Source organism: Dufourea novaeangliae, unplaced genomic scaffold (genome assembly GCF_001272555.1).
Source record: "Dufourea novaeangliae isolate 0120121106 unplaced genomic scaffold, ASM127255v1 scaffold96, whole genome shotgun sequence".
In the NCBI taxonomy this organism is placed as follows: Eukaryota; Metazoa; Arthropoda; class Insecta; order Hymenoptera; family Halictidae; genus Dufourea; species Dufourea novaeangliae.
The window spans coordinates 1,636,195-1,661,981 of NW_015373974.1; the positions used below are offsets into that span (position 1 = coordinate 1,636,195).

Here is a 25,787-nt window from a genome sequence, read left to right on the forward strand (position 1 = left end):
ATGATTGCCAGTGGCGGATCCAGAAGCCTTCTTGGGAAGGGGGCTTTCCAGGAGACTTTCATGTGTAAAAGTACATAAGTATATTTTGTTTAACCATCTTTTACAAGTACAAGTGACCTAATCTGTTTATATTTCATTACTCTTGAAGGGCGTGACGACCGCCCCCACATGGATCCGTCCCTGTTGACTGCAATCTTCATACAACAGACATAATTATTCCTTAAACAAAACATAACCTAAAAATAAAACACTACAAGCTTCCATTTGACGCCCAACAAAAATCGGACTATAACCTTGAAACTGAACATAACCTCGCTAAAGGTGGTAAAACAGGCATTACCTCATTCCTTCCCTTTACGGTAGGTTATAAATCCTCGTGTATCGATCATCGATAACGATCTGGACGCTATCTTCAGGGTCATCGGTCAGGGTTGGCGTGTTCGATTATTTCGGTGAAAGTGAAAGTGGCGAGAGCTCAGTGGGCACAGCGGGGGTCCGAGTGAAACCGAAATTCGCTCTCATTCTCGTAATGTCTTCGACCTCCAGATCGCCGGAACCTGACGGAACCGGCTGCTCTAGAAAACGAGACCAGCTTTACCTAGCTCGATTTCAGGGTCGAGAATTTTTTGGAATCGAGGGGGGCCGCTAGGGCCCCGTTCGTCGCGTAATGTTGGGCCCCTTTGAGAAACGATCCGCCAGCGGTGAAAGTTTCGGGGCACACACACACATGTATCCTGTCCAATCCGCTGGACCTGACCAATACGGCCGGATGTAGCGGTGTCGGGTTACGTAAGAACGCATCTGTTACGACCGCTGTGTAACACAGAACCGCCATTACGGTTGGTTTGTCGTTCACGGAACGACTAAAGAGACGAGACAACTAGGTACACTCAGGCCCGCCCCACTTAGCTGGTAACGAGCAGCGAAGTGAAAAGTTGGAACATTGTTTTTCCACGATGATAGATTAAATGGCGAATTGTACAGGGCGTTACAAAAAGGGCTACTTGGTGCTTAGTGCCCAGATCATCTCCGTGAATTCAGTCACAAATCCATAAAACCATCCGCGGTCCAATCACCTCAGAACATTAAACAAGACTTTTAACGACCGTCGAAGATTAATTAAATACCGAGTTTCCCGTCCAGCCATATGATCCAACCGGAAGTCATCCAGAGCACGCGGTTTTACATAATGGACACAGCGCGGGAGAGAGAAAGATTGCACAATAATTACGGAATCGTAGCCAGACCAGACGCGCGCAAGAATTCTAACGAGAGCGGTTATCGATCGCGAGGTGGACGCCGCCAGAGATCGAGAAGGGGGTACCGGGTTTAAAAAAAAAATCGAGGCGCGCCCCGAGGCGATCCCTCGATCGCCTTTAGCGTACGATCTATGGGCCAGTTTCGAAGGGGCCCTAGGTGTCGAATCGTGAAAGTAGTCCAGCCACGACTGGGGAAAAATTCTTCTAGGGACTTGAGGCTGTTTCGTAAAACGATCTTGCTCGTTTCGGCCGATTCAGGCCGCTTACGTGATCAACGGGCCCACGAACCAGTACCTTGAATCGCGCCCCCAATCCACCAGGTGATCATTAATCCCCACGATGGACTTCCATATTGCTCGATCGAGTCGTAATTACATTTATAGGCGATCGACTCTGTAATTAGGAGATCTCGTATGTAGGTTTTTGGGGCCTTGTTTTACAGGGTGTTTCAAAGTGAGTGGTTCTACTTTGGAGGCAACAATTAAATTATTTGTTTCGAAACCTTTTAATTTGTTTAAATTGATGTCCTAGTGGTAGCAGAAGTTTGAGGGTCGTTGGAGGGTCTACAGGGTGTTTCAGGAATGAGTGACGATGTTGTACGATTTATAATATTGATAATTTAATTCTCCTGCTGTTAAATAGTACAAATAACCTTACATCATGTTGATGTTGAGATATATGTAACCGTCATTCAATGCTTGGTCCCGTATTTTTTATACACCCAGTAGTAATTGAAAAATTCAGTTTTATTCTTTATTCATACAAGTTTACAAAATATATTACACAAAAATTATTTTACAAAACTAATTCGTACAAAATTCACATTCGTTCAAAATAAACATCGACAGTTACTTAACAAATCAGTATACACAGTATGAATCATAAATTCAAGACTATATTTTAATTTATATACAATAGTAGAAAACACTTTATTACACAAAATCCTATATGGTGGTAAAAGTTTTTATAACACAATTCAAACATCCTAAAAATGATTGAAAATTCTATTAAAAGTTATTTAAAAGGCGATCTAAAATTATTTAAAAACGATTCTCCGGTCGTTTCAGAAATAGAACAGATTTTTTCCGTTTTTTTTACCTGATCACAAGTTTTTGTTCAGGACTGTACACTCCACTCGAGGCAGCCGGAATATTTCGTAGGAAACGGGTGCTGGTACGGTAAAAAAAACCTGAGTGAACGTGTTAAAACGCGAACAATCGCCCGGCCCGACCGCAAAACGGCCATCGTGTTTCGTAATTCCCGCCCGAGAAAAATGCCTGCCCCGTAATCCCCCGTTGTCTCGCGGCGAAATCGGCCGATGACGGCCGCCGTAGCTGCGACGAAAAAAGAAACTCGCCCTAGATGGGCTCACGGATGCAGGTTCGTGGGAATCATTGCGAAACACGAATCGACGAGGTGTCTCGTCCACGTAACTCGTGTCATTTTTTCTCCGAGTTTTCCTCGAAGTTTCCCTCCGACTTTTCCTAGTTAAATGGCAACGCTAGACGTCCCCCTGCTTCAACATTCAAAAATTCTTTTCATTCTTTCATCAATTTCCATGATTGCCAGTTATTTAAATTAATTAGTATCGACTACTGGGTCTAAAAGACACTCGTGGCCCACTTGGACCCTGTCAAGCATCGTCCCTCCCATCGTCAGGATTCAAGACTAATGTAGTCCAATTAGAAGACCGTTTCTAGGATCTCATTAAACTCATATCTCTCCTTGTTACCCTCCAGTAGGAAATCGGACGAAGTAGAAGTATTAAGAACTCGTGAATTCAAACGAAATATGGGAAAAGTCGATTTCTGGAGCATGAAGGACGTTAAGCCTTTACAGGTACCTATCTACAGACCCCTAATAATGAGCATCTTAAGGGATGTTAGTCAGATATTTGACCAAAGAGTGAATACTCCCTCAAAAGCTGAAAGATCGATGCTTAGAATTAAATGAAACCTTCAAAGACGTATCAGCTTTAGATCCTAGTAAGGACCAGGGACACTCTTCTAGGGATGTGTGAAGAGACATAGAATGTCCAAAAATGCTCATCTCCAGACCCAAGTAACCTCCAAAGACTCTCACCTCCAGACCCAAGTGACGAGCATCTTAGGGGACACGTATTTCAAAAGTTACCACACTCGCTATTAGCATTTTTTAGGGTAGCTCCGCCAAACACTCGAACAGGCGTCCTAGTCCAGGAGATAAGCATCAGACGCCCGCCAATGAACGGGCTTCCTCGGCCTAGCTCGCAGCGAGCGTAAGACAGTTGCACCATCTGTAGGCCTAAAGGCTTTTTCTCGAACCCGGGTGATCCTGAGTCCAGCCAGGGATCGATAGCTCTCGAGATAGCTCCAGACTTCTCGCCTATGTATCGACTGACACGTCGAGAGCGGGTCGGGTATACCGCATAGATCGTTCGCATCCCGTAGACCAGGCTCCGATGCATCGGTTTCGGTTGGATCCTCGTGAATATTGGGATCGTGTCGTGGTTCGAGGCTGAAGACAATGGCTCTTGTAGATCGTAGCGAATGGGGTCGAAGGCGGACGCTAGGAGCAGGTTGAAACCAAAAACCGAACCCTCGATCCCGTCCTCCAAGCCCTTGTCAAAGTCCGTGTACTCCTGGCCAAGGACGATGTCCCCTTTGCTGGGTATCACACGTCCCACTGTCTGAAAACGGTGACAGTCGAATTGTAATATCAATGAGTATGATGGTTTGAAGTGGTAAACACCAAGAAATTAAACGATTCAATCATTGAAGACACCAGAAGATTTTTTAGAATAGTTGTGGTAAGCCTAACCCTAGGCCAGCTAAAGCGACAGTTGCGCAAATGTAAGTAACCAAGTTAATAGGCCGGTTGCGTGCGACTAATTAGTTGTGAATAATAGTTATCAGGTCGTTAAATGGGTAAAGTTGATGATTGTCGCCCAGATTGGCCCAGGCTTCGTACCCCAATATCGAGCAATAGGGCCTAAAAAGCCTATAGTCGAAAACTACCTTGCTCTTGGCTTCCGATTGAAATCGAATGGAAAGTAGCATAGAAAAGGATTCAAGTAATGAAGGTCTCGGCGTGGACAGTGATCTTTTCTGTGGATCTTCTTTGATGGTTACGTACCTCTTCCGAACGGCCTTGAACCCAAAGCTGCCCATTCACCCACAGAGCGTAACGACCGTCCCGGTTCTCCCAGCTCTGGCATAAATGGTACCAACGGTTCTCGCGAATGTCGGTCGACGCAGCGAACACCTCTGTCCCGCCCATCTCCAGGTGCACGCTCCTACCGTGGGGCGATATCCACGCTCGGATTAGTCGTTCGTTTTCGTTCTCTGTCGGGGATTCAACGTGAGTTGCCAGAATGACGGATTGAAACGGAGGATAAAAATTCGAAACGTGGATGTGACAGTTCTGAGAAATGCAGCTTTCCCTCCTTATAATTGCGCCTGATAGCTAAAGTGACACCGTCATCTTATGGGCTGTCAAGCCTCTCTTCCATCTCACTCGTCTTTAGGGACATCATTGTCTGTAATCACGTTATGGGAACCGAGTGGCGTGATTATACGGAGGGAACACTGTATTAAGTTTCAACGATGATGAATTGGGTAGGATTTGTAAGGACCTTCTGTGATAGAATTCAAGATTCCCATTGGGGACTGAAAGCTACCAACTAGGGAAATTTGTTCTTTAATCTACAATTTATCTCGCGAACATTACTACAAGTTTATAGTATTTCTTTTTTTAAATATTCCATTTTTAATGAAACCAAGGTGTGAACTACTATTTCCGGAATAAAATACTGTCGACAGATTATATAGAGAGAAAGGAATCGTCTTGTGGAACAACGTTTCAGCAACGGGATTTCGCGGACGAGGTTCGAGAAGTAGGCGAATGAAAAGTGACCGATTTCCACGTGAAATTCATTCGCGTGACCATATCGCGTAAGTGCGTGCCGCGAAAGTGTTTTACCAATGTGTACTCACTCGAGTACGAGAAGATTGGATGAGGGTGAGTGAGGTCGTCGGACTGTAGCCATAGGCAGAACGTGAACTCACTTAGCTCCGGAACGGGCAGCTGCCATCTGAGGAACTGAAAAACACATAGGGGCACGGATTAAACGAGGCGACAGCCATAAACGGTCCCCTAATGAACGGTCGGTTTTCATAATCGTGCCTATCCACGTTCATTGCCGTCTGAAAATAGCCATTTCCAACCGCGGAGAGAGAGAACGCGACGTAACACCGCGCGAAACTAGATCAGGGGCGTTGCGTGCGGATCCACATAGCTTTCTAAGCTTTCTTCTGGCAGTCGTGGATTTCGTAACGGGAACGACGGGTATCCTAGAAATCGAATTTTTTCGGAAAGGACCTGTCTGAAATCTGGTCAGGAATCAAATTCTATAGAATTTAGGGACGTTGATCTTGAATTTTCGAGGAGAAACGGCCAAGGGTACGATCCAGAGAAGCTTCAGATAATACCCCTAAGATACTAGTCACTTAGGCCCAAAGGCTGAACATCTTACAAGGTCCAGCTTGTCCTACCGAAGTCGTGTCGAATTCTCAAGCTTTTCTTCCGTCAATAGACATCTAACTACAGTTAAAATTCAACAATAAGGGACAAGATCTTGAGGAACCGTGACACACAGCCAATGTAGGGGTCTGGAAAGGGTTAGCTCCCACCTGTATGTATCCTTTCTGCGTCAAGAGGACTTTGTGCAATGGAGTTCCAGGGTGTCTCAGGCTCGTGATTCCCAGGCACTGGATCGCCATCAGTAGAATCAGACTGCCTCGAAGAGGTATACCTAACCCGAACGTCTCCTCCATCCCAAGTCATCCCTCGATCTTCTCCACTTTGAACCCTCGATTCCTCTTCTAATCTGCTGACAGGGTAGCTCTCTTATTGCCTGGTGATCATGGTGTCACCGTTTTTGGTAGACTGTTCACGATTCGCTGGAGGTGGTGAGGAGGATCGATGACGGTCTGGCGGACACTCTGCGGGAGTAAACAACACTAAGCTGGCGGGTCGAGCTCTCGGGGCCCCGTGAGCCGAATGGCAGTGGCGGACGAAGAGCAAGAGGTGTGGAGGTGGTCGATCGTGACGCGCTGAGCACCGAAACTGGTCGATCTCACGGCTCTCTGGGCATTTTCACGGGTACTCTGACCGTTTCCAAGTGGTCGTGGTTCCGGAAACACCGGAAGTCACGCTTCAGGGGACTAGTTACCGATCTTCCCTTATCGACTCCTCGAACATTTCGCTTAACACGCTCACCGTGGACTCTATTTCGGCTGAATCAAAGCAATTGTCTTACTTGACATTTGATGTTTTATTGCTTGACTGTCGCCGATGACCGGCACGGCGGTGAATGTGATAAATTGTTTCGAATCGATAAATTGTGTCGAAGAAAATTATTTTGTAAAAACTGGTAAGTCGAAAACGTGGAAATTGAGTTCACTTTAGCCCCTGTTTTCGATCAACATTTTTTAATTGGATTATAGAATGCCTTCGATGGAATGGAAATTGGAATTGGAGGAACCTTCGAACTATTTTTCGTGAATAGTTTCATGTGGAATTAGGGATTCAGTGAACTTCGGCTGTTAGTATGAAAATAATTGTGCGCAGTATCAGGAATTAAAGAGAAAAAGGGAATGGTTCGAGCGCGACAGGTAACCTCGTCCCAAATTGGGAAGAATCGGAAAAAAAAGCCGACGAAAGAACAGCGAGAACGTAATTACTTATCGAGGAGGATTGTGTAATGGCGGGTTACGTGATTTCGAGGTTTGGACAAGACGTTAGATAATTTGTATGTGGTACAGAAAGAACACCGATCCAAATAAGAAGCATATTTACGAGCCTGATTCGCTTTCGAAATCGCGAAAGTCGCGTAATATGGATAAATGGTGAAGGAGATGATACAGGAGAATGCAAATTTCAGCGTCGATTGGAAAAATTTTCAATCTTTCGCGGTTTATGGATCGTAAAATGGCCAATTTTGATGAACTAGTCGAAAATTATGCCCGTGTCGTCTTTATTGCCAAACGACGATTCCTTTCTCAGCGTGTTTTCTCTCGAGTAAGTTCGAATTCACATACGAAAATTGCATGCTTTCTAATAACAACACTGTATGATACAATCAAAATGATGGTAAATGTAGTTTTGCAATGATTCTTGATGCAAAAATGACTGTTTCATTCCAGACTTTCGATTAATCTCTTTTTCTCTCGTTTGTTTCGATATTTCGTTACTTTGTGTGATTTTTAAACAACTTGTAGATCGTATTTGCCGAAGATATCACGCGATTAACCGCTCCAACGGAGTTACACGCAATATTTTCGATGAGATACCTGATTCAGGCCAGTTTAGGACGGGTTCGAATAGAAATTATCGTGTTTTGTTTAATTAATATTAAAAAGTGAATACATCCATGGTGGAGAAAGTAAATTATCGTTTTGGTTGTTATCGGTAATCAGGTGAGAATTAAAGAAAATATAGAAAGAGCGACGCGACTGACAAAATGGCGCGCAGGCTACTGACCGCCAACTTAGTTTTGCGAGTTACTGCTTCAACGAATGTAACTTATTAATTCACGTAAAATTCCTGCCATTGTGTTTTTAATACGAAACAGTAACAAAAAATAAATTATTTTGTCAATATAAAATAATAACAAAAAAAATGTTGTATGTTGCAAAATATTCTTTCGTGATAGTAGAATAATTAATTTTGTTAATTTTGTGATTGACAGACAAGTTTCATTTGATTTCTGGATTTTATTTCTACGCTCGAACGTTTTAATACTCTCTATCTAGGCGGTCATCGTTTCCTATCGGGGCCACTGCACTGTTTCGTAAATACATTTTCGATATCCTCCCGCATATATTTCACTGGAACGGTCAGATACAATCTCGACGCATTCCTTTTCGATGGTGTATCGTCCCACGGTTCCGGCACGCGATAAATCAACACACTGCCTTTATCGGATTTTAAAGTGTGGTGACTACAGAAATCTGGACATTTCTGACAATATTTTATATCCAACTTCTCTCGAACTCGTTCTATCCTTCTTTCATTTCCTTGATCCTACTTCCTTGAATTTTTATATAATTCAGGGATCATTATTGATATAAACATCATCTACCGACAGTCGGAACAAAGAATTTATTACTATCGCTATTGCATTCAACACTCTTCAATGATTACGATTATAATTTAAAAAACGATATTCCTATCGCAATGTTCACCGACGGGTCACTTTTGAACCACTCATAGGTATTCGTGGATTAAATTACCCGTGGGAGAATTATATATTTATTTAATGATTGTATCGATGGATAGGTCACCGGTGACCCGGTCATAGGAACTCGCGGTTCACTATCATCCATCCATGTAATTCGTAACAAAATTTATCTACAAGGTTCGTTACCATTTCTGTTTTCAGACGGCGAAGAACTCGACTTCCGGTAGCAGCGGCTACTACGTAGGCGGTAGCAGCACCCTTCCACGAGGCGGTCAGCTGATGAGAGCGTACAGCCCGGCCGCATCGTCAGTCGTCGGTGGACCGACCGGCACGCCGACACAGCCGAAACCACTGTCAACGCCAGGTACGGCTGACGGGTTCTATGGGTGTCACACTTTCGACTTCACGCTCGACTACGAGCACGGGGGCATTATATCCCGAGAATCGATCGCGCGACCTACGCGGGGAAATAATCGCTGCTTCTACGCGCCTGTCTCATCTCCATCATGCTTGCCCCCCCCCCCCCCCCCCCCCCCCCCCCCCCCCCCCCCTATGTTTTGCTCACGCCGGTGCCAGAGTCAGATTTGACCCGTACACGTCATCGAGACATCAGGTTGTTTGTAAAATGAATTACTCGAAGGTGTCATTATACTGCATATATCTAGACAGCAAAATGCTATGAGGTCAAATGATCGATACGGATCGATGGATCGTTTGCTTCACTTTCAACTTAGTAAATCTGTCGAATTTTTTACTCGATTATGGTACTCGGATGACGAATCGTGACGCGAAAATAAACGGGACTTTCGAAGACACTGGTCGGAATGGACCCAGGCACCGCCAGGTTGAGAAACTTTGATCCAATTGAAGTGAATCGTTAAGAATTGACGAGTTGGATTCTTGAGAAGTGAATTTAGCACTGGGTCACACTGGACCTAGGCGACACCAGCCGAGAGTTAAGGTGAATCTAGTGAAACCATTTGAATCAGTCTCGCTATGATCCATCAGCCGCTAATCCCTTCAATCGACCTCGAAATGACCATTTAATAGAGTAACTCGATGCTACCTGCTCGCTACAGACTCGCACGCTGTCGGAACAGTTCGAAGATCTGACCTCTATTTTGCACCTGCACGCGCTGAGAACCCTCGGGATCTAACCCTGCTTGCAGTAACGATCGATCCCCCGAACGAGCCACGGTTCCAGAAGGACCTCAGGTTGATGGGACAAAGTGTCGAGTTTCTGATTGTGCTGGTCACAAATGATCTATCGATCCAGTCTCTCGGAGCCGTGCGCTGGTTCATTGCGATTCAAACAACCCGCCACATCTCCTTCTCGTCCACTCATCTTCTTCGCCCAAGCTTTCAATGCCAGGATTGCCAGCACGAGCCCCTTCCCTCCCAATGCATCATCGACGCATAAATCCTCCTTCCCCTGCGCACGCGTTGCTCGACAGTCGACGATTGTCCGTGTCACGTCTTCGCCACGTCACGATGGAAGAGTGCACGTACCGGTTTCGGAACAGTTCCGCTTGAAATTGTGTCTATATATCTTTGATACCCCGACGGTTGGTGCACTTCTACCATGCGAAATAGAGCACAGACTCCCATAGTGCTTGCTTCTCCCAACAATCGATATACGAGTTGGATCAATATTCTCGACTGGAGAAATCGAAAGGGGTACGATATTTCTTTTAAGAATATTTCTGAATCCATTTGTAACGTATCAACTGGGTATTTTTTATTGATGTGGTACAACTCTGATCGATGCATTAACGTTTTCTCAGAGTGCAAGTATGGACGGCTAGGTATATTCCAGAAAATTAAAAAAATCTTGTAGGTGGAAGGTAAAGATACGTACATTATGGGAATAGTGGGGTCGAACAGTATGGGAATCACTCGAGCGGTATAAGAATAACGCCAACGGACTTGGAATAGCGTGGACAGTAAGGGAATAACTTGAGCAACATTGGAGCACCTTGTGCAATATGGGAACAAGGCAAACAGTTATAGAATAGCTCGGGTAGTAAGGGAATAACCTGAAGAATATGGGAATAACGCGAGCAGTATGGGAATCGTTGCTGTATGAAGGAACGAGCTCAGCGAGAGACGCCACGTGAACCGAAACAGTTGGGTACATTGGTTTCTGTTTGGTTTTTCCGGATGGTTGGATAGGTGGTGGCGGGGTGCCGCCGGCCAAGCCGCTTCGCAGCTACCAGTGCGGTAAGAGTCCCCTTGGAAGCCTCGGGGGCTCGGCTCGCTTCTCTAGAGACAGCTCGGTCTCCCTCTATAGTATAGCAGGTCAGTAGTTATCCTTACAGAATCCTCGGAAAGCTCGGTCGGAATCCAGCCCCCTGAAACCCCCTCGGTTCTCCATCTCTCTTAACACCCTGGAACAACACTCTAAATGGCTCCTAAACGACCTATAAAACGGCACCTACTTTCTCCTGTCTTGATACTGAATTTTTTTCTAAATGGACACGGTCTAGTGTGGTCGCAAAGTGAACCTGTGACCAATTAAAGCCCCATTGACTGGAGGTTAAATTCAAGTTCTCAGACCCTAGCAAGCCATCGATTCTGGATCAGGACAAAGGAAACGTGAACGGCGCCCCGTTCTTTCGTCCCAGAATCCACGACAGGAAAATTACAGACCCCGGTTGACTTTTACGACCACATAATATCGCTTCCAATAAGAGTACCGCGATCGGTTCGAGGACCATCGAAAGAAAGGAGGTCGAGGTCGGCGGTAATCGTTCCCTTCGAATCCGAAACTCGACGAGTCATGGGGAGAGTGACCAGTTCGATTATGGAGGCGGTTTGGTCGTTAACGAAAGGCCCTAACGTGAATTGGCGTTGGTTGTCCGTGAACCAACGTGGTTAACCGATTCACAGACTCATTGAACATTGTGTCTCCGAGATGTAGTAAAGTTTGGATTAATGCAATAACGTCACTCCAATGAATTGACAAACATACGAATACCTCTACAGTCTCTAACTCCCGCCAGAGTTAGTCCATCTGGCATGTAAGATCATGACTGTCTCTTCGCCATAATCAGGCCATGTCACCCAAACTGAGTATTGTCTCTAGCCTAAAGTCCCTAGCAGTTCCCAACGTCTATTAACGGAACTCCTAGAACCCTAATTACGATCAAAATCTACTGCACTAATCCAGATTGTACTCGATCGAACGAGACACGACCTACCCGAAGTACCCTGCGATGTACCCTCCACATGTGGCATACAGTAATTCTAGTAGAGCATCATCCCCCTCCCCCTCGGTACCCTGTTGTCCATGTTTCCCATTGTCACTTGTAGTAAGTTAATTGTTGGTGTACACGCACGTCCCGTGAAAAACATACCGTGTCCGATCTTCTCTCGACCCTACCCAGTAGCGCCACACACCATTCACACATACACACACGAAACACTGTCCAACCACAGAACCGACACCGTGATCAGCGATTTAGGCGGGTCCGGCTGACGGGTACACAGGGTCCGAATAATCATTTCGATTCCGTAGATCGATTGCACGGGGAGGCCGGATACATGAGCAGCCCCGAAAGAGGAGGCGGAGTTGGCTCCGGGAGCGGGAGATACCCGCCTGGACCGTACAGCGCCGGGAGCAGCTACGAGGACCCGTACTACTCGCAATACTCAGGCACCGTCACTCCAGTCATCGACGAAGAAGCCAGGTAACCGGTGCTCCATGCATTTTTTTTTTATCAACTTGCTCTATCGGGTGTACTCCGACAAAAACGGGTCATCGGACGACCTCAATTAAATCGGGACGAAGTCCGACGCTGCGCCGACCGAAATTTTTCCGAACCCTTTTACCCGTCAGGGACAATGAGCATAATTTCGATCGCGAAGATATTCGAGTGGAAAAGAGAATTAGAGGCTCTTGCACAGGGTGGCCTGATTGTAAATGAGACACTAACAATTTGGATAGTGTTAATTGGTTCCTTAAGCGTGATTTGGGACACATTCAACTAATTAATTCAGGGATAGCAACTTGCTGGTACATGATTCACTTGGGTCTGTATGGGCCCAATTCAGGACTCCATGGGATCTTGACTTGGATGTCCTTTATTTCTATCAGTATCTGTGGTCCATGGATCTCCACTTTGGAGTCTACAATCTCTATCCACATCTAGAGTAGTCAGGCTTTGGGATGCAAGGATCCCTACTTGGAGGTTCACAATCTGGACTGATCCAACTTTGGAGTCTATGGATCCGAACTCGACATTAGACCAGTTACAAGCACCCTGTGCAAGACGGTCGGCGAGCGTCCTAGGGGATGAAACAGTAGCGTGTCTTCGTGGATGGCTGATAGCGCGGATACGTGTATCTCTGTTGTGGATGGTGCAGCGATACGGAGTTGTTGGAGGAGTCGTACAGCCTATACGGTGTGAAACCGCCGGGCCGTCCGCCATCCGGTCCTCCGCGATCCCCGTTTCCTCCAGGGGCGCCACCACCTCTGCCACCCGGTGGTCAGAGCTACGACGCTACTCGGTACCACGATCCTACTTTCTATAAAACACGTCGATAGAACCAGAAAAAAAAAACAAAGATTGAACGTAGACGCCCCCCGTCGAAGCGGTTCGGCCTAACAGGGGATTGACCTTATGCCGCGTGTCCACTTGAAACTTTTCATCCCCCACCGAGAAGTCTATTTTCGAGTGGACACGCGACTTAAGGGTCCGAACGCTTATAATCTGACTCGAATGCGCTTGCGAATGCGTCGTCCATAGATCCTACGGCCATCGTTCTCAGGGGAAACGATCAAAAAAACTGGTAAAACGAACGAACAGCAAAGAGGGATATACAGGGTGTCCTTAAACAATACGACCAGAGAATTCGTGACAGAATCATTCAATCGTCTCGGTTCTACACCCTTTATATTAGCTCGTGGAAAGTGAAAAGCACCTCTCCCTCGGGTCATCGTTCCACCGCTAGGTTATATTTATATCCAACGCGTTCCGAGTTCATCGATCGTCGGTGTGAACGCTCCATTGACCCGGGCGGAGGAGGCTCTAGCTGCCCTGTCCCGTTCTCGATAGATCCGATCATCCCCGGAACGCGGGCCGTTCGTTGGATGCATGTATAGTACGCGTCGAAGCATGAAGAGGTCTGCGTTTTTGAAATCGTGGTCGTAGAACCGCGTCGGGTAACATCGACCTTTGGACTGTCAAGCACGAATTGAACTCTAACTGGAAACAAAAGAAGATGATGGTCCAGTCCTGACGAAGGATTCGGTCTTCGACATTCAGAAAACAATAGGGTCTTTCGAAATTGTCCCCATATTGTGTTCATATGGGGTTGTGGGTTGGGTTTGGTATCTGAATTTGGTACGGATTGGATCGGATAGATGTAAAGTAGCCATGGGCAAACATACAGATATGAACCATCAGGGGTGTTTGATGTGACAGTGCATGTCAGATGTGGATCATGCATGAGCTAGGTATGATGTAGATTAATTGGGTATGCTTCGGAGTATCCCGAAAACTGTTGCTTCGGAACATTTCCGGTTGGTCTCGCTATGTGACACCGAATGATAAGAACATTCCACGAAAATCGCTGCACAATCTTACAATTAGGCCCGGAATGCCCCAAGAACGACCGAACACTGTGTGCCCTTCCGCGACGTTTCGGTCGAGCATTCCGCGCGTGACAACTGAGAATCGGTGGGAATGCAGCATGCCGATTAGCGATCCGTAGAGAGAATGCATCTATCGAGCGCTTTTGTGTACGACGTGTCCGTAGAAGCACCTTGTTGTGTAAAGCCCCCTAGATCCCTAGATTTGCCTATGTTCAGCCTGCGGCCCTTAACCTGTTCGACGACCCTAACTGACGACCGTTTTCGTTGCCCCTAGGATCAGGGTGGAGCACATGGAGAGACAGTTGGCCAACCTGACCGGGCTGGTGCAGAAGGCTCTGACACACGCCCCACATCCGAGTCCGTCGCCCAGGGATTATCTGCAGGTGCCAGCGGGTCGCGACCCATACGCGAGAGGAGCAGGTACGTTGTTCGATCCGACGATCCGATTGTTTCCCAGAGTAAGGTTAGACGCGCTCTGTCCCTAGGTCTCTCTCGTTCCCCGCGAAAGGAGGCTCTATCCCTTGATTTCCACCAGAGTTGGGCTATAATTTAGACCTAGATCTAGGAAATAAACACCATCTTGCATCTTCTGATGGAAGAAATAGGTAGTTATCTATATGGACCTATATAGAAGTAGCTACCTTCTTACGGCTACCTACGAATAGGGGATCTGGGTTATTGCCTTTCATTCTATCTTCATTCTTGCGGGTACTATACATCATTATGGTTCGGTATACCCTTCTTTTAGTACCCAGTTTAGGCGTCTACTGATCCATCCAGGAAATTAAAGGGTTGTCTCTAGAAGAAAGTTTATTTCTCTAGAATAAAATTAGTTGGACTTCATTTTATGGGGATAGATGCAGTAGAGGATCGCCCAGCTCTGGTACCCGCGCATTTCCCCCGCCCCAATTTTCTTTTCCGAGTCTGTTGAGTTCACGCTCTCGTCCGGTTCGCCAACGTACGACCCGGAGGTTCGCGATTTCATTTCCGATTTCGATCTTCCGTCGCACTTTAGACGCATTAGAAGCGTTAGCTCGTTTTCTTTAAACAAGATTTCATTCTGCGACGCTTTAAACGCATCTCTCTCTCTCTCTCTCACTCACTGCCCGTGAATGTTTACCCGTCCACAGTTGCTTTCTTCTTAGGCCGTACCGACCCCTACATTCGACAAACATCCCTCCACCCCACATCGTCATCATCATCATCATCATCTCTCTAACCTGAGTACAGTCTGTCCGTTTATTTTTAAGCGGGTCGAGAACAGTCGAGTTCCAACAACCGTACTCCGGTATCGCCTCGGTACATGAACACGCCCCCGAAGGTCTTGAGGGTTTTGACAGCATAGTTGCAACAATTAATTCTATCAGAATTGGGCTGATTTTATTTGAAATCAGGTAGCCAATGATCATTTTTAACAATGAATTACCTGAAATAGTTTTATTTTACAAATAACATAAGAAAACTGACTTCATTTTCTATTCAATTCAATTTACTTATTTAAATAAATATTCAATCGAATGAAAAATTCGGTCATTTCAAATACAAATTACCTAACACTCGATTATTTCAAATAATATGTAGTCAAAAAACATAATATATCATCTTAACGCCTTTTTTTTTTTAAATATTTTGTTTGGATAATGCCCAAGCCTGATCTCTGTCCAGTCACAATGCTCTTCTAGGAAACTGCAAAATCTTCGAGACACTCGATCTATCGCGAAACGTCTCGGATGATCCCGGTGTTAACTCTCGAGTCCCTATGACCGAGTCACTCGTGACTCGTCCATTATCACAGTCAGAGACTCTTATATATACAATAAATAAATATTATACACGGAAATGCGTATAGTAATCGTGTCTATAAGATCTTGATTACGGGTCATAATTGACTCAGACGTCGTACACGACGTTTCGTAATACCGAGGGTTAATCCGAAACGTCTCAGAGACAATTTTCGACGTCGCGCAAGTCTGCGCGTCTCGACTAGACGTGTACACGTACATTTTTACGCCGTGAGTCACGCGGCGGCGGTCAGTGGTTCTCAGTCGACCGTTCATTCTCGACCTCGATACTTGTCACGCGCGATTTTTTGAAATTCAAAGAATATCTGACGGAGCCTACGGTCGAATGGTAGCGTTGCGACGCCGCGTGACACGGTCCGAAAAAAAAAGAAACAAAAAAAAAACATTTTTTCTCCTGACACCCTGCTGTACAACTGCTTTGTTATTCCGACTGACGCGCACACCAGGCGCCGGGGACGAGTTCGACAAACACTCTAGCTCCAGCTCTGCCTCATTGCCAGGTGTGTCTCTTCATCTTCTTCTATCTTCTATTCACCTTCAAATCACTGTAACCGCTACATTAGTCCCGTACACCGTCGGCCGGTAGAGTCTTCCGTCAATGGTACATTTCCAAGCAAAAGTTTCCTATCAGTTTGATTTAGTGATCGCCACTGAGGAGATTCACTCTATAGTTCCTACTCCTTAGTCTACGAGCACAGTCGTCGTATACTTCATACGTACGCGTGTCTGTGGGTCACGATTGACCCAGCCTTCAATTTCGATGGGTTATTTGAAACTATTGGTTGGCAATGTGCACATCGACGTTTCGATCGACACTGTTCTCGAGTCTTCTCGCAAATAAGTAGAGAAAGACTCGACGGAGAAAAACGTACAGTATCGTGCAAATATTAATTTCCAATAGTGATTTGTGTAATTTACTCCCGGCCAGTGGTCGTGCGCGTAATGCATATTGTTATTGTTATCATGAATTTTTTATAAATAGTGCCCTACCACTGTGTGATTAAAACGGTTCTCCTTTGTAAAATTTAAGTGTCTCAACCTGCCGTTACAGATGACTCGTACTTAAGGACTGACGTAAAACCACCAAAGTTAGGCAAAGGTGCGGTTCACAAATGATCTACACGTAATCTCCTTTTAAAAGCACCAAAAAGCATCGCCGCCACTCGCCTAGTTGCTCGTGTGATCCTCTGTGCTCGTCTGCACGCTCACGCCCTCGCTCCCACCTCTTTCGTTTCTCACGGCGCCCTGCTTGTTTCTATTCCGCGAGGTGTACATCGCCGCTCGAATAATTCGTGCTGCAATCTCCATAAAGCGACTAGCTATCCACGGCAAGAATTATTTGAGCAGCGTCTACAGCTAGACAAATTTAAAAAAGGAAGTTTCTTAAAGAACGGTAATAATAATAAATACTATAAATTCTGAATTACTGAAGTGAAACTTCTTTAGCCGCGGTAGCGTAAAGGTACGTCTTCGCGTGACAGTGAATCGTGACATTTGTCGTATGAGTCACATTAAGAACAATGAAATATTTTGGTATTTAATAAAACTGATGCTATCAAGTTTCACTTTCAACGCGTGAGAGTTCCATTAACAAATTTTTTTTCGTTCCCTTTTTTAATTTGTGGAGCTGTAGAAATTTTCGACAAGCACCCAGTTACTCGTTTCGCTTCACCGCCGGGGTCTTTTCACCAGTTTCCACTGAATTCACCCCCGCTCGGGACGCACACGTGTCGCACCGTTTTTCTTTTCGGTTTCACCGCTCGACGTGTTCACAGCACATCCGCCCTTCCCACCCACCCCCACCGTTTCCTTTTTCGAACGTTTGTCGCGCACGCTCTGCCACGCTTCACCCTCTCGGGCACGAAACCGCAAAAATACGCTGATCAACATCTATTCCAGACAAGTCGGTGTCGTTCGAAAAGTCAGTGTCCTTCAGTGACGAGCCTCCAGACATGAACTCTCCCAAACAGCATTCCCCGCAACACGCAGGTAACCATTACTGCACTTTGCACACTACGATAGAGTCAGTAGCGATTCCGTTGCCGCGTTCAAGATCGGAAAACTCTCCTGCAGCCCGAACTTACATTGTAGATCTATAAATTCATAGATCTATGGATCATTGATCGTTGATTCATAGATCGTTGATTCATAGATCATTGATCTATAAGTCCATGGATTATAGATCATAGATGAACAAAATAGATTATACCGACGGAAAGAATCAAAGTAACAATCTTGAGGGCGTCTATGGAACCGCTCCGCACTCGGAGCACCCTCCTTTCGGTGAAATCGCGTCATCCGACAGATTATATACGATAATATCGTTCGCACAAACGCTGGAGCAAGAACCAGTGATCCGCTCGTAACCCGTTCTCGTAATTCCATCTCGTAATCCGCGAGATTACCATCGAAATGACGGGTATAATCGGTTCTATTAAAGGATCGTTAACGATCGAGCGATTACCGTCCATGGATCCGAGAGCTCCATCGTTTGTTCAGCGAGAACCGCGGCGCGTCGGAACGATCAATCAACTAACGCAATAATCTCTAACCACTACTTCTCGTGCAATGCCTACCACGACTAGCGGACACTAAGCCAACGAAACCGGCGATCAAATCCTCCACGTTGCCGAGGATGTCTTCGCAAGGTAAACTCGTCTCGTCTCTAACGTTTCCCTCTCCTTTTGTGTCGTGTGTGTCTGTCCAGCGGTCGGATCGACGAAACGATGCGCCGATTTACCGTTTCCGTTCGACCGTTCGTCCGCCATTTTGTGTTTTCATGCCCTACACCCCCCCCCCCCACACAACAACAACATCGATCATCCTTGGTTCTCCTCGAATGATCGTGATCAAGCCAATCGAACATCACCGCTCGAGGTGACAATCAGATCGCTACGTCCCTTTCCCTCACACCCCTCTCGACCTTTGGATCGTGTGAAAAGCGTAATTAATTCTGTGTCTTACCCGTAAGACAGTACTCATTACTAGAATTGCATAACCCTAATAACAAAACACCTGGCGAATTTTTTATTCAATCTCTCTTGCCAAGGGCAGTAGATGCTCCATCCGGTTAGTGGAACGATCTACCAACCGTAAATACTTTTAAAACAATTCGGAAGTTTACGTTTCGAGAGGTCAAGAACGAGTGGCAGAAGATTTTCGCACGGTTCAAAGGGCGGAAATCCCAAAACAAAACAGCTTGAACCCGTGTCTGTGGGTAACGTGGATAGCTACCGGAAGGGAACCGGTCGAACCTAACCTCCAATCGTTTCAGAGAGAGACAGGCACAAGCCGACACCGCCGCCGAAGCCGGCTGCCCTGGTCGCCGGGCAATACGTCTATCGGGACCTGGCTCTCACGCCGGAAATGTACAACCAGCTACGCGGGCTACAGAAGAAGGCAAAGGACCTGAGGCAAGAGGTCAGAAACCTGAGGCGCATGTCTCAGGCGCAGGCGCACACCGTTAGGGAGACGATCAGGGACACATTCATCACCATCAGGTACTCTAAGATAGTCATTTGTATTCTAATAGTTGTAATAAAATGATAGGGAGACTTTGGAAAAAAAAAAGGAGACAAGGACACATAGGAGTGTTTCAGTTTGAACGTGCTAGTGGACACATCGGTAAAGGTTATAGATTAGGTTCTAAGATATTATCTCAGGAGTCACCTGTAGGGGTAACTAATTGTAATAGGGAATGTCTGCCACCTTCACTATTGAGCTGACCAAGCTATTGGGATTCTTCTGATTCATTTCATTCATACTAATGCTGAAACGTTACTGATGCTTCTACTAATATTAAACTTTTACTAATACTGGTTTATTGCAGGGCAATGTTACTGTCGGGTGGAGACGCCGCCTGGTCCACCGGGGATGCCGAGAAGATCCGACTGAGCCGCGAGGAAGACCTCTACAAGCAGGAGATGCTGAGGCTGGAAAAAGATCTGACGTGAGTGTCATGATTCGCTGCTCCCTCTAGGTTAAGGTATAGCCTAAAAAATGATTGGTCTACTGAGTTCTAACTGAACGAACGGTTTCAGCGAGCTGGAGAGCACGGTGGAGGAACTCCGTGGCAACGTGATCAACCGGAAGACTCGTGTGAACATGTCGGACGTGGAAAACATGGCCTTGATCCTAAGCAAATCAAGGTAAGAAATCGCTATTCAAAAATTCAGGAGCACTTTCGATTACAACTGTTACGCCGATTTTCAGCAAAACGGTGGCGGATCTGAAGGTACGATTTCCGAGTCTGCAAGAGGGCATGAAGGGTCTCCTGAGCTCCGAGATGGAGAAGGTGGTGCGCGAAGAGAAGTTCCTGAAGGAGGAACCGGAACGACTGGAGACCGCGTTGAGGCGTTGCAAGAAGCTCACCGGTACCCTAGTGACGCTCAAACGGTACGTGATGGTCCCCACATTAACTCACTAGAAACAGTATATACTGCAGTAACATCCTAACACCATAGAAGTACCCTAACCCTATAATAGTACCCTGACCCCATAACAATAACCTAACTGTAACACCCTAACATTATGTCTATAAGGATATCTATCTCCCAAGTGCCATCTATTGCTCCTTAGTCGTATTGAAAGTAAGAGTGCAAAACGTGGATGCTTCATTGCTCCAACGACTTTCTGTAAAATTTCTCAATTTCCAATTACAACCACAAGTTGGACCTCACTCTGTGATTTGAGCAACAATTCGAGGTATGACCGGGTTCAGAGAAGACGCTTCTGTGTTCACAGCTTGGCGTCGGTGCAGGAGCAGCGATTACCAAACGCGACGAGCGTGGACGCGGAGGAGACGCCCCCAATAACGCCCACGTCGGCTCAGCATTCCAAGGTAACACTTGACTTGCCCCGGCTGCTCGCTCGCTCTCTGTCTTCCCTTTCTTTTTCTCAATTCAGTTTCTCTCTCTCTCTCTCTATCTCTCGTCTGTCTATCTGTCTGTCTGACTATTTATTTATCCGTACTCCCGCCCGAAAAATTCCCGCCCCCTTTACCGTCGTCCACCTCTCCTGGACCTCCGTTATTCCTCGGCTACTTCCGGTGCATGGTACCACCGTTGATCCAACAATCGTTGACCCGAAAAATGATCCTCCGAGTCCAGTCTGACGCGCCCTAACCACCCCCCTCCCTGCTCGCGGGAAGGAAGAAAAAAAAGGAAGCAGAAAAATTCGATCCACGGGAAATTTCGATGATCCGCGTGTATTCGGCAACAGGTCCTCCATTTCGCGACACGTCCAGTCCACGTATCCCCGATATACTGTCCACTGAGAAAAAAAGGAAATAGATTTCGAAGTGCAGGTAGCCCCCGGTTTAATTAGTTGTGTCCGCGTTGCGACCTCCTGCGTTGAACCTCTGGAGGAACGAAGACCTACGGCGAAGTAGACTGTCGTCGAAGACACCAATCCACGCTTTGTAGATCTCTCTGTCTATCTCTTGGCCTAACCGAGTAAAACGATGTGTGGTATATCTTTGCAGTGACGTGTATCAAGTCTGACCACCGCTTACCCCCCGTATCCTATTTATGCTAAAGAGCGCATGCACCGAGTGATATATAGAATTTTGTCTACGCATATATATACATGTATATATACACGTGTATGTGTATGTATACACACGTATGTGTGCGTGTGTGTGTGTGTGTGTGTATGCAGAAATGGCTTTGGGAAGTTGGGACCCGTTTTTTGGCGAAGACAGAAAAATTAGTGGCTAAAGAAATGATTGTCTAAGTGCGTGACATTATCATTGAGTAGCATGCGACGTCAGTTTTATCATAAATTTTTTCGTATTACCCGAAAAGAAGCTAATTTTGTCTACATAAACAATCACACCTAAACAATTTATATCATCATCTTGCATTAAGAAAAAGGTCTCCGTTTAAAGGACACACAAATGTATCAACTTTGTCATCTTCGCTGAAAATGGTCCTGATACCTCCTGTTAGCTCACCCGGTATACACACTGGCACACCAATGTATCGTACACGTAATATATAGATACACTGGCTGAGCCAAAAGTCGCGTCGACGTGTCGCACAATGACCCAACTTCTGACCCAGCCAGGTATATGTATATCTATATGTATATATGCATCTGTACTTACTTTCTGTATTCGTGTATACGTACCTGTATACTCTGTATGCGTACTGTACATACGCACGTGTGTTTCGTACGACACGTGGCTCCCACCACGACATACGGGGAGTCGAAGCTGCGACAGAGAACGCTTGGACTTGTCTCTCCTCTCTGCGCGCGGATCAAGCTTCAGAGGATCGATCTACGCGTGCCTGGCAACGAGTCCCGCGAATTGGCTCCGGAACGCGTACACTCGGTGACACGAATACGGAACATGATGCCCCAGTACGATCGTGGGCGGGCCCACGCTCCCTCGTTCGATAGTAGGCGGGGCCACGCCCTTCCTCGGTCGATAGTGGGCGGCGCTACAGCTCCCCTCCCTTGGTATTGGATGGATTGACGTCTACCTGTATCGACAGCGGGTGGCGCTACGGCCCACTCTCACTCGGTAGTGGGCGGGGCCACGATTACCACCCGCCTAACTAAGAGCGGCGAGTGTACACGTTCGAAACGCCTCCAATCTCCGATCATCCTCCCGGACTCTTGGTCGATCCTTGTTCTCGGTACACGAAATCTAATGTAAACCTTTCCTCAGGGAACACAGCGCGCGACTCGTTTCGGGGAACGAGCCCGTCCACGAGACACGAAATTCACGGCCTGGACGCTCCATTGTGATAGGAGAGGGGGGGTGGGGGATAAACCGACGAGCCGAAAAAATTAACCTCCGGCCAGGAACACAAAATTCCATCGCGACTCAGGGTCTGTTTTTTTTTTGTTTATTTATTCGGAAAAAAATAGAGGGGGACTTCGACGCGTTTCCCAAGGAATACAACGGGGGGACAAGTTGGTAACCGCCGCGACCTCTTTTCCGACTTGTCCCCCGGTGTGACATCGGACCCCCTCCACCCTGATCAACCCCCCCAACAACCAATATATTTTCAGTGTTTGCTGTGTCCCGATAGTATAGTATATTATTTATACGTTTAGCCTATATGATGTGGCAAGACTATGTGGTCACGGTCGTTGACGCCCGGTGGGCGTGGCGACGACCAGCGAGCGTCGGTTTTGTCAGATCATTCTCAGTGTTAGCTGTGACTTAAGAAACTTATATATATATGTATATATACAATATATTTAGAAGAGAAGTTTTGAAAACTGAGACGAACGAGAATCTGCGTCGCGTAGAGAGAGTCGGTTTTGGTTCCCATTCTGTTGCTTGCTCGCCAGAAGGTCTCTCGCTCTCTCTCTCTCTTACTCTCCTTCTCTTTATTTCTCTCTCTATCTGTCTCTCGCTTTCTGTTTTCCGATGATATATTACGAGCGAAGCGAGAGGTTCCGATTCCGGTTTCTGAATCGTTCTGTTTAAAGGAAAGATCTTGTGTGCACGGGGGAATCGTAAGCGACGCGGGTCACGCTAGTCATACAGAACTAAAGGAATATCTACATGGTGTCCCGTGATCGGTGTTCCGACCCGAGATTCTACCCGAAAGAATGAATCGAATGTGTAGATTGAGATTTTTTCGTGCGAGGCTCAGTTCGCGAGAAAATCGTGGCTGAATCGTTGGGCGCCCGCGCCCTTGAAACTCTGCCCACTCCGAGTGTGCGCGCCCAAGGCTCCGCCCACTCAGAGTGCGCGGACAGTCGACATTCAAACTCGATTCTCTCGGAAACAAAGCCCCGCACGTGAAGATCATCCAATCAATTCTGAATCAATCTCGAAATCAATTCCACATTATCGACTCGTATTTTCTCGTAGAATTGACCCGTCGTATCGTACCGACGGTCACAGGACACTCTGTACATACGCTTTTCAATATACTTTATATATATATATATACATTCTCTCTCTTTTTTCCTTTTTAATGAAAACCTACAAGCTAGGGTTACAGGCTACAGAATAGTGAAAGAGTGAAATTAATTTTTTAGTATGGCTGGAAGTGGAGTACTAACTTCAAGGAGGCCATACAGACCAGTCACGAGTAATTTATTACTGATTCATATTTATAAATTATTAATTATTATTATTATTATTATTATTATTAATACTTCTACTTATTATCATTACTCTTATCATTATTATTATTATTCTGTACTATTTTTATATACTATATATATATATATATACATTTATATATATATATATTCGCCCATAAGCCCACACCACACGCACACATTCTCACAAAAGAATACAACCACACGGACGTTCATACATGTATGTACATATTTGTATGTATATATAGATATATATGTATATACATACATACTTTTTTTCCGTCGGTATTATGATGTCTGCCGCACAAAATCGTCATACTGTTCCATAACTGTTCTATCCTTAAGCATACCTCGAAGCATTCCGGCGAATAAAAAATTCGAAAAGGACCGCGAAATTCCAAAGTCCCGCCGAACCAGAAGTCCGCCAGAATACTTCGAGAGCTCTGCCACCGTGACACAACACACAAATAGACACTCATTTCACACACACGCACACATCTTACGTCTCGACGCGTGCTTGTTCCGCGAGACTCGAAAATTTTCCCCGCCCCCTACCACCGCCAAAGCAGTCGACGCTCGCTCTCTCTTTCTTTCTCTCGCCGTATACCCGCCTCCTCCGCCGGAAACGCGTCACGTCGCCGTATCGTATTCTCTCCCCACTCTCTCTCTCTCTTTCTGTCTGTCTCTTTCTTCACGTTGTTCTGCATCTCTGACTCGAAACCGTAGAGCTTTTGATCGTTTTTTGTCCAAGCTAACCAACCCCAACCCCCCACCCCCATAAAAAAACCGCTTCTGAGATGCGTCCGACAGTCACGTGACGAACCGGAAGTCGAACGATCCTCCGCTCTGTGCTACGCGCCTCTCTCTCACTTGGCCTCAAACGCAATCTTCCTTTTATATTCATTTTTTCGATAATTGTATTTGCAGAATTTCTCTGTTTCTTTTTTTTTTCTTTCTTTATCTCTCTAGATGCATAATACCATTCGCCAATGATAATTTTGCTCGCGTGCAACGTGGAACGTTTCGACGCGTCTCATACAAGTTGCCATGGAATACAGTAAATTATCGATTAGTGTTCGAAGGCTCTTCGGCACTGAGTATTCACACGTCATGCCCACCACTGGGCGTTTGGCCGGTTCGATGGAGGACGCCCCAGTGGTGGGGATAACATCTGAATACTCAGTGCCGAGGAGCCCTCGAACACTCATCGATGATGTACTGTGTAATGCAGAATCGAACCGCGGAATGGCGTCAATCGAAAAAAATACAGTCGCTTGTTCGAATCCAATTTCTTATAGTAAGGTGTAACCCACCCCTCGAAACCAACCACCTCCCCCCCCACCAATCGTCTTTGTTTCGCGACATACAAGGTTTACATTGGATTTCCCCCGATTTTTAATGTGACCACGGCGACGAAATTGCACGTGATCGTCGTCGAAAGCGCTGACTCCTCGCCTCATCATTCCTCTCCTCCCTGGCACCGGTCGACTCGCGGGGAGAGAAGACAAAGAATTTTCGTGGAAAAGAAAGAAAGCAAAATGCCCCTGAAAAATTGAACGACTGCAAATCAGGGGACTTCTGTCGTTGTTTCTTCTCTGCTCGCCATAATTCAGTTCCTGGCTTTTCTTTCGGGTACGTTAGGGTGATACGAGACACTGGGCCGGGCTTTTGAATTAATGAAATGACTTAGTAAAAAATCACTGAACAGTTTATTTTTTTTTCTTCAATCTAGTATAATGCTTTGCGCTGCGAATTCAAGATGGCGCGCGATGTACCTGCTACTTAGCGGCCTCGCCTAGAACTAGAATAGACAGACCCCTTAGGGTGTGCAACCGTTG

At 46.1% G+C, this 25,787-nt stretch overlaps 1 protein-coding gene across 1 annotated transcript in view; it reads left to right on the forward strand.

The window, feature by feature from the left end:
• Positions 1–25,787, forward strand: part of LOC107186966 — a 90,716-nt gene that overhangs the window by 59,133 nt on the left and 5,796 nt on the right. The window contains exons 7-19 of the mRNA XM_015574939.1: positions 8,683–8,845; positions 10,654–10,779; positions 11,999–12,170; positions 14,352–14,497; positions 16,326–16,379; positions 16,910–16,978; positions 17,779–17,868; positions 18,465–18,527; positions 19,154–19,379; positions 19,709–19,828; positions 19,920–20,027; positions 20,092–20,274; positions 20,623–20,719. Coding sequence (XP_015430425.1) covers positions 8,683–8,845; positions 10,654–10,779; positions 11,999–12,170; positions 14,352–14,497; positions 16,326–16,379; positions 16,910–16,978; positions 17,779–17,868; positions 18,465–18,527; positions 19,154–19,379; positions 19,709–19,828; positions 19,920–20,027; positions 20,092–20,274; positions 20,623–20,719 — 1,617 coding nt within the window. The remainder of the gene's footprint in view (positions 1–8,682; positions 8,846–10,653; positions 10,780–11,998; positions 12,171–14,351; positions 14,498–16,325; positions 16,380–16,909; positions 16,979–17,778; positions 17,869–18,464; positions 18,528–19,153; positions 19,380–19,708; positions 19,829–19,919; positions 20,028–20,091; positions 20,275–20,622; positions 20,720–25,787) is intronic.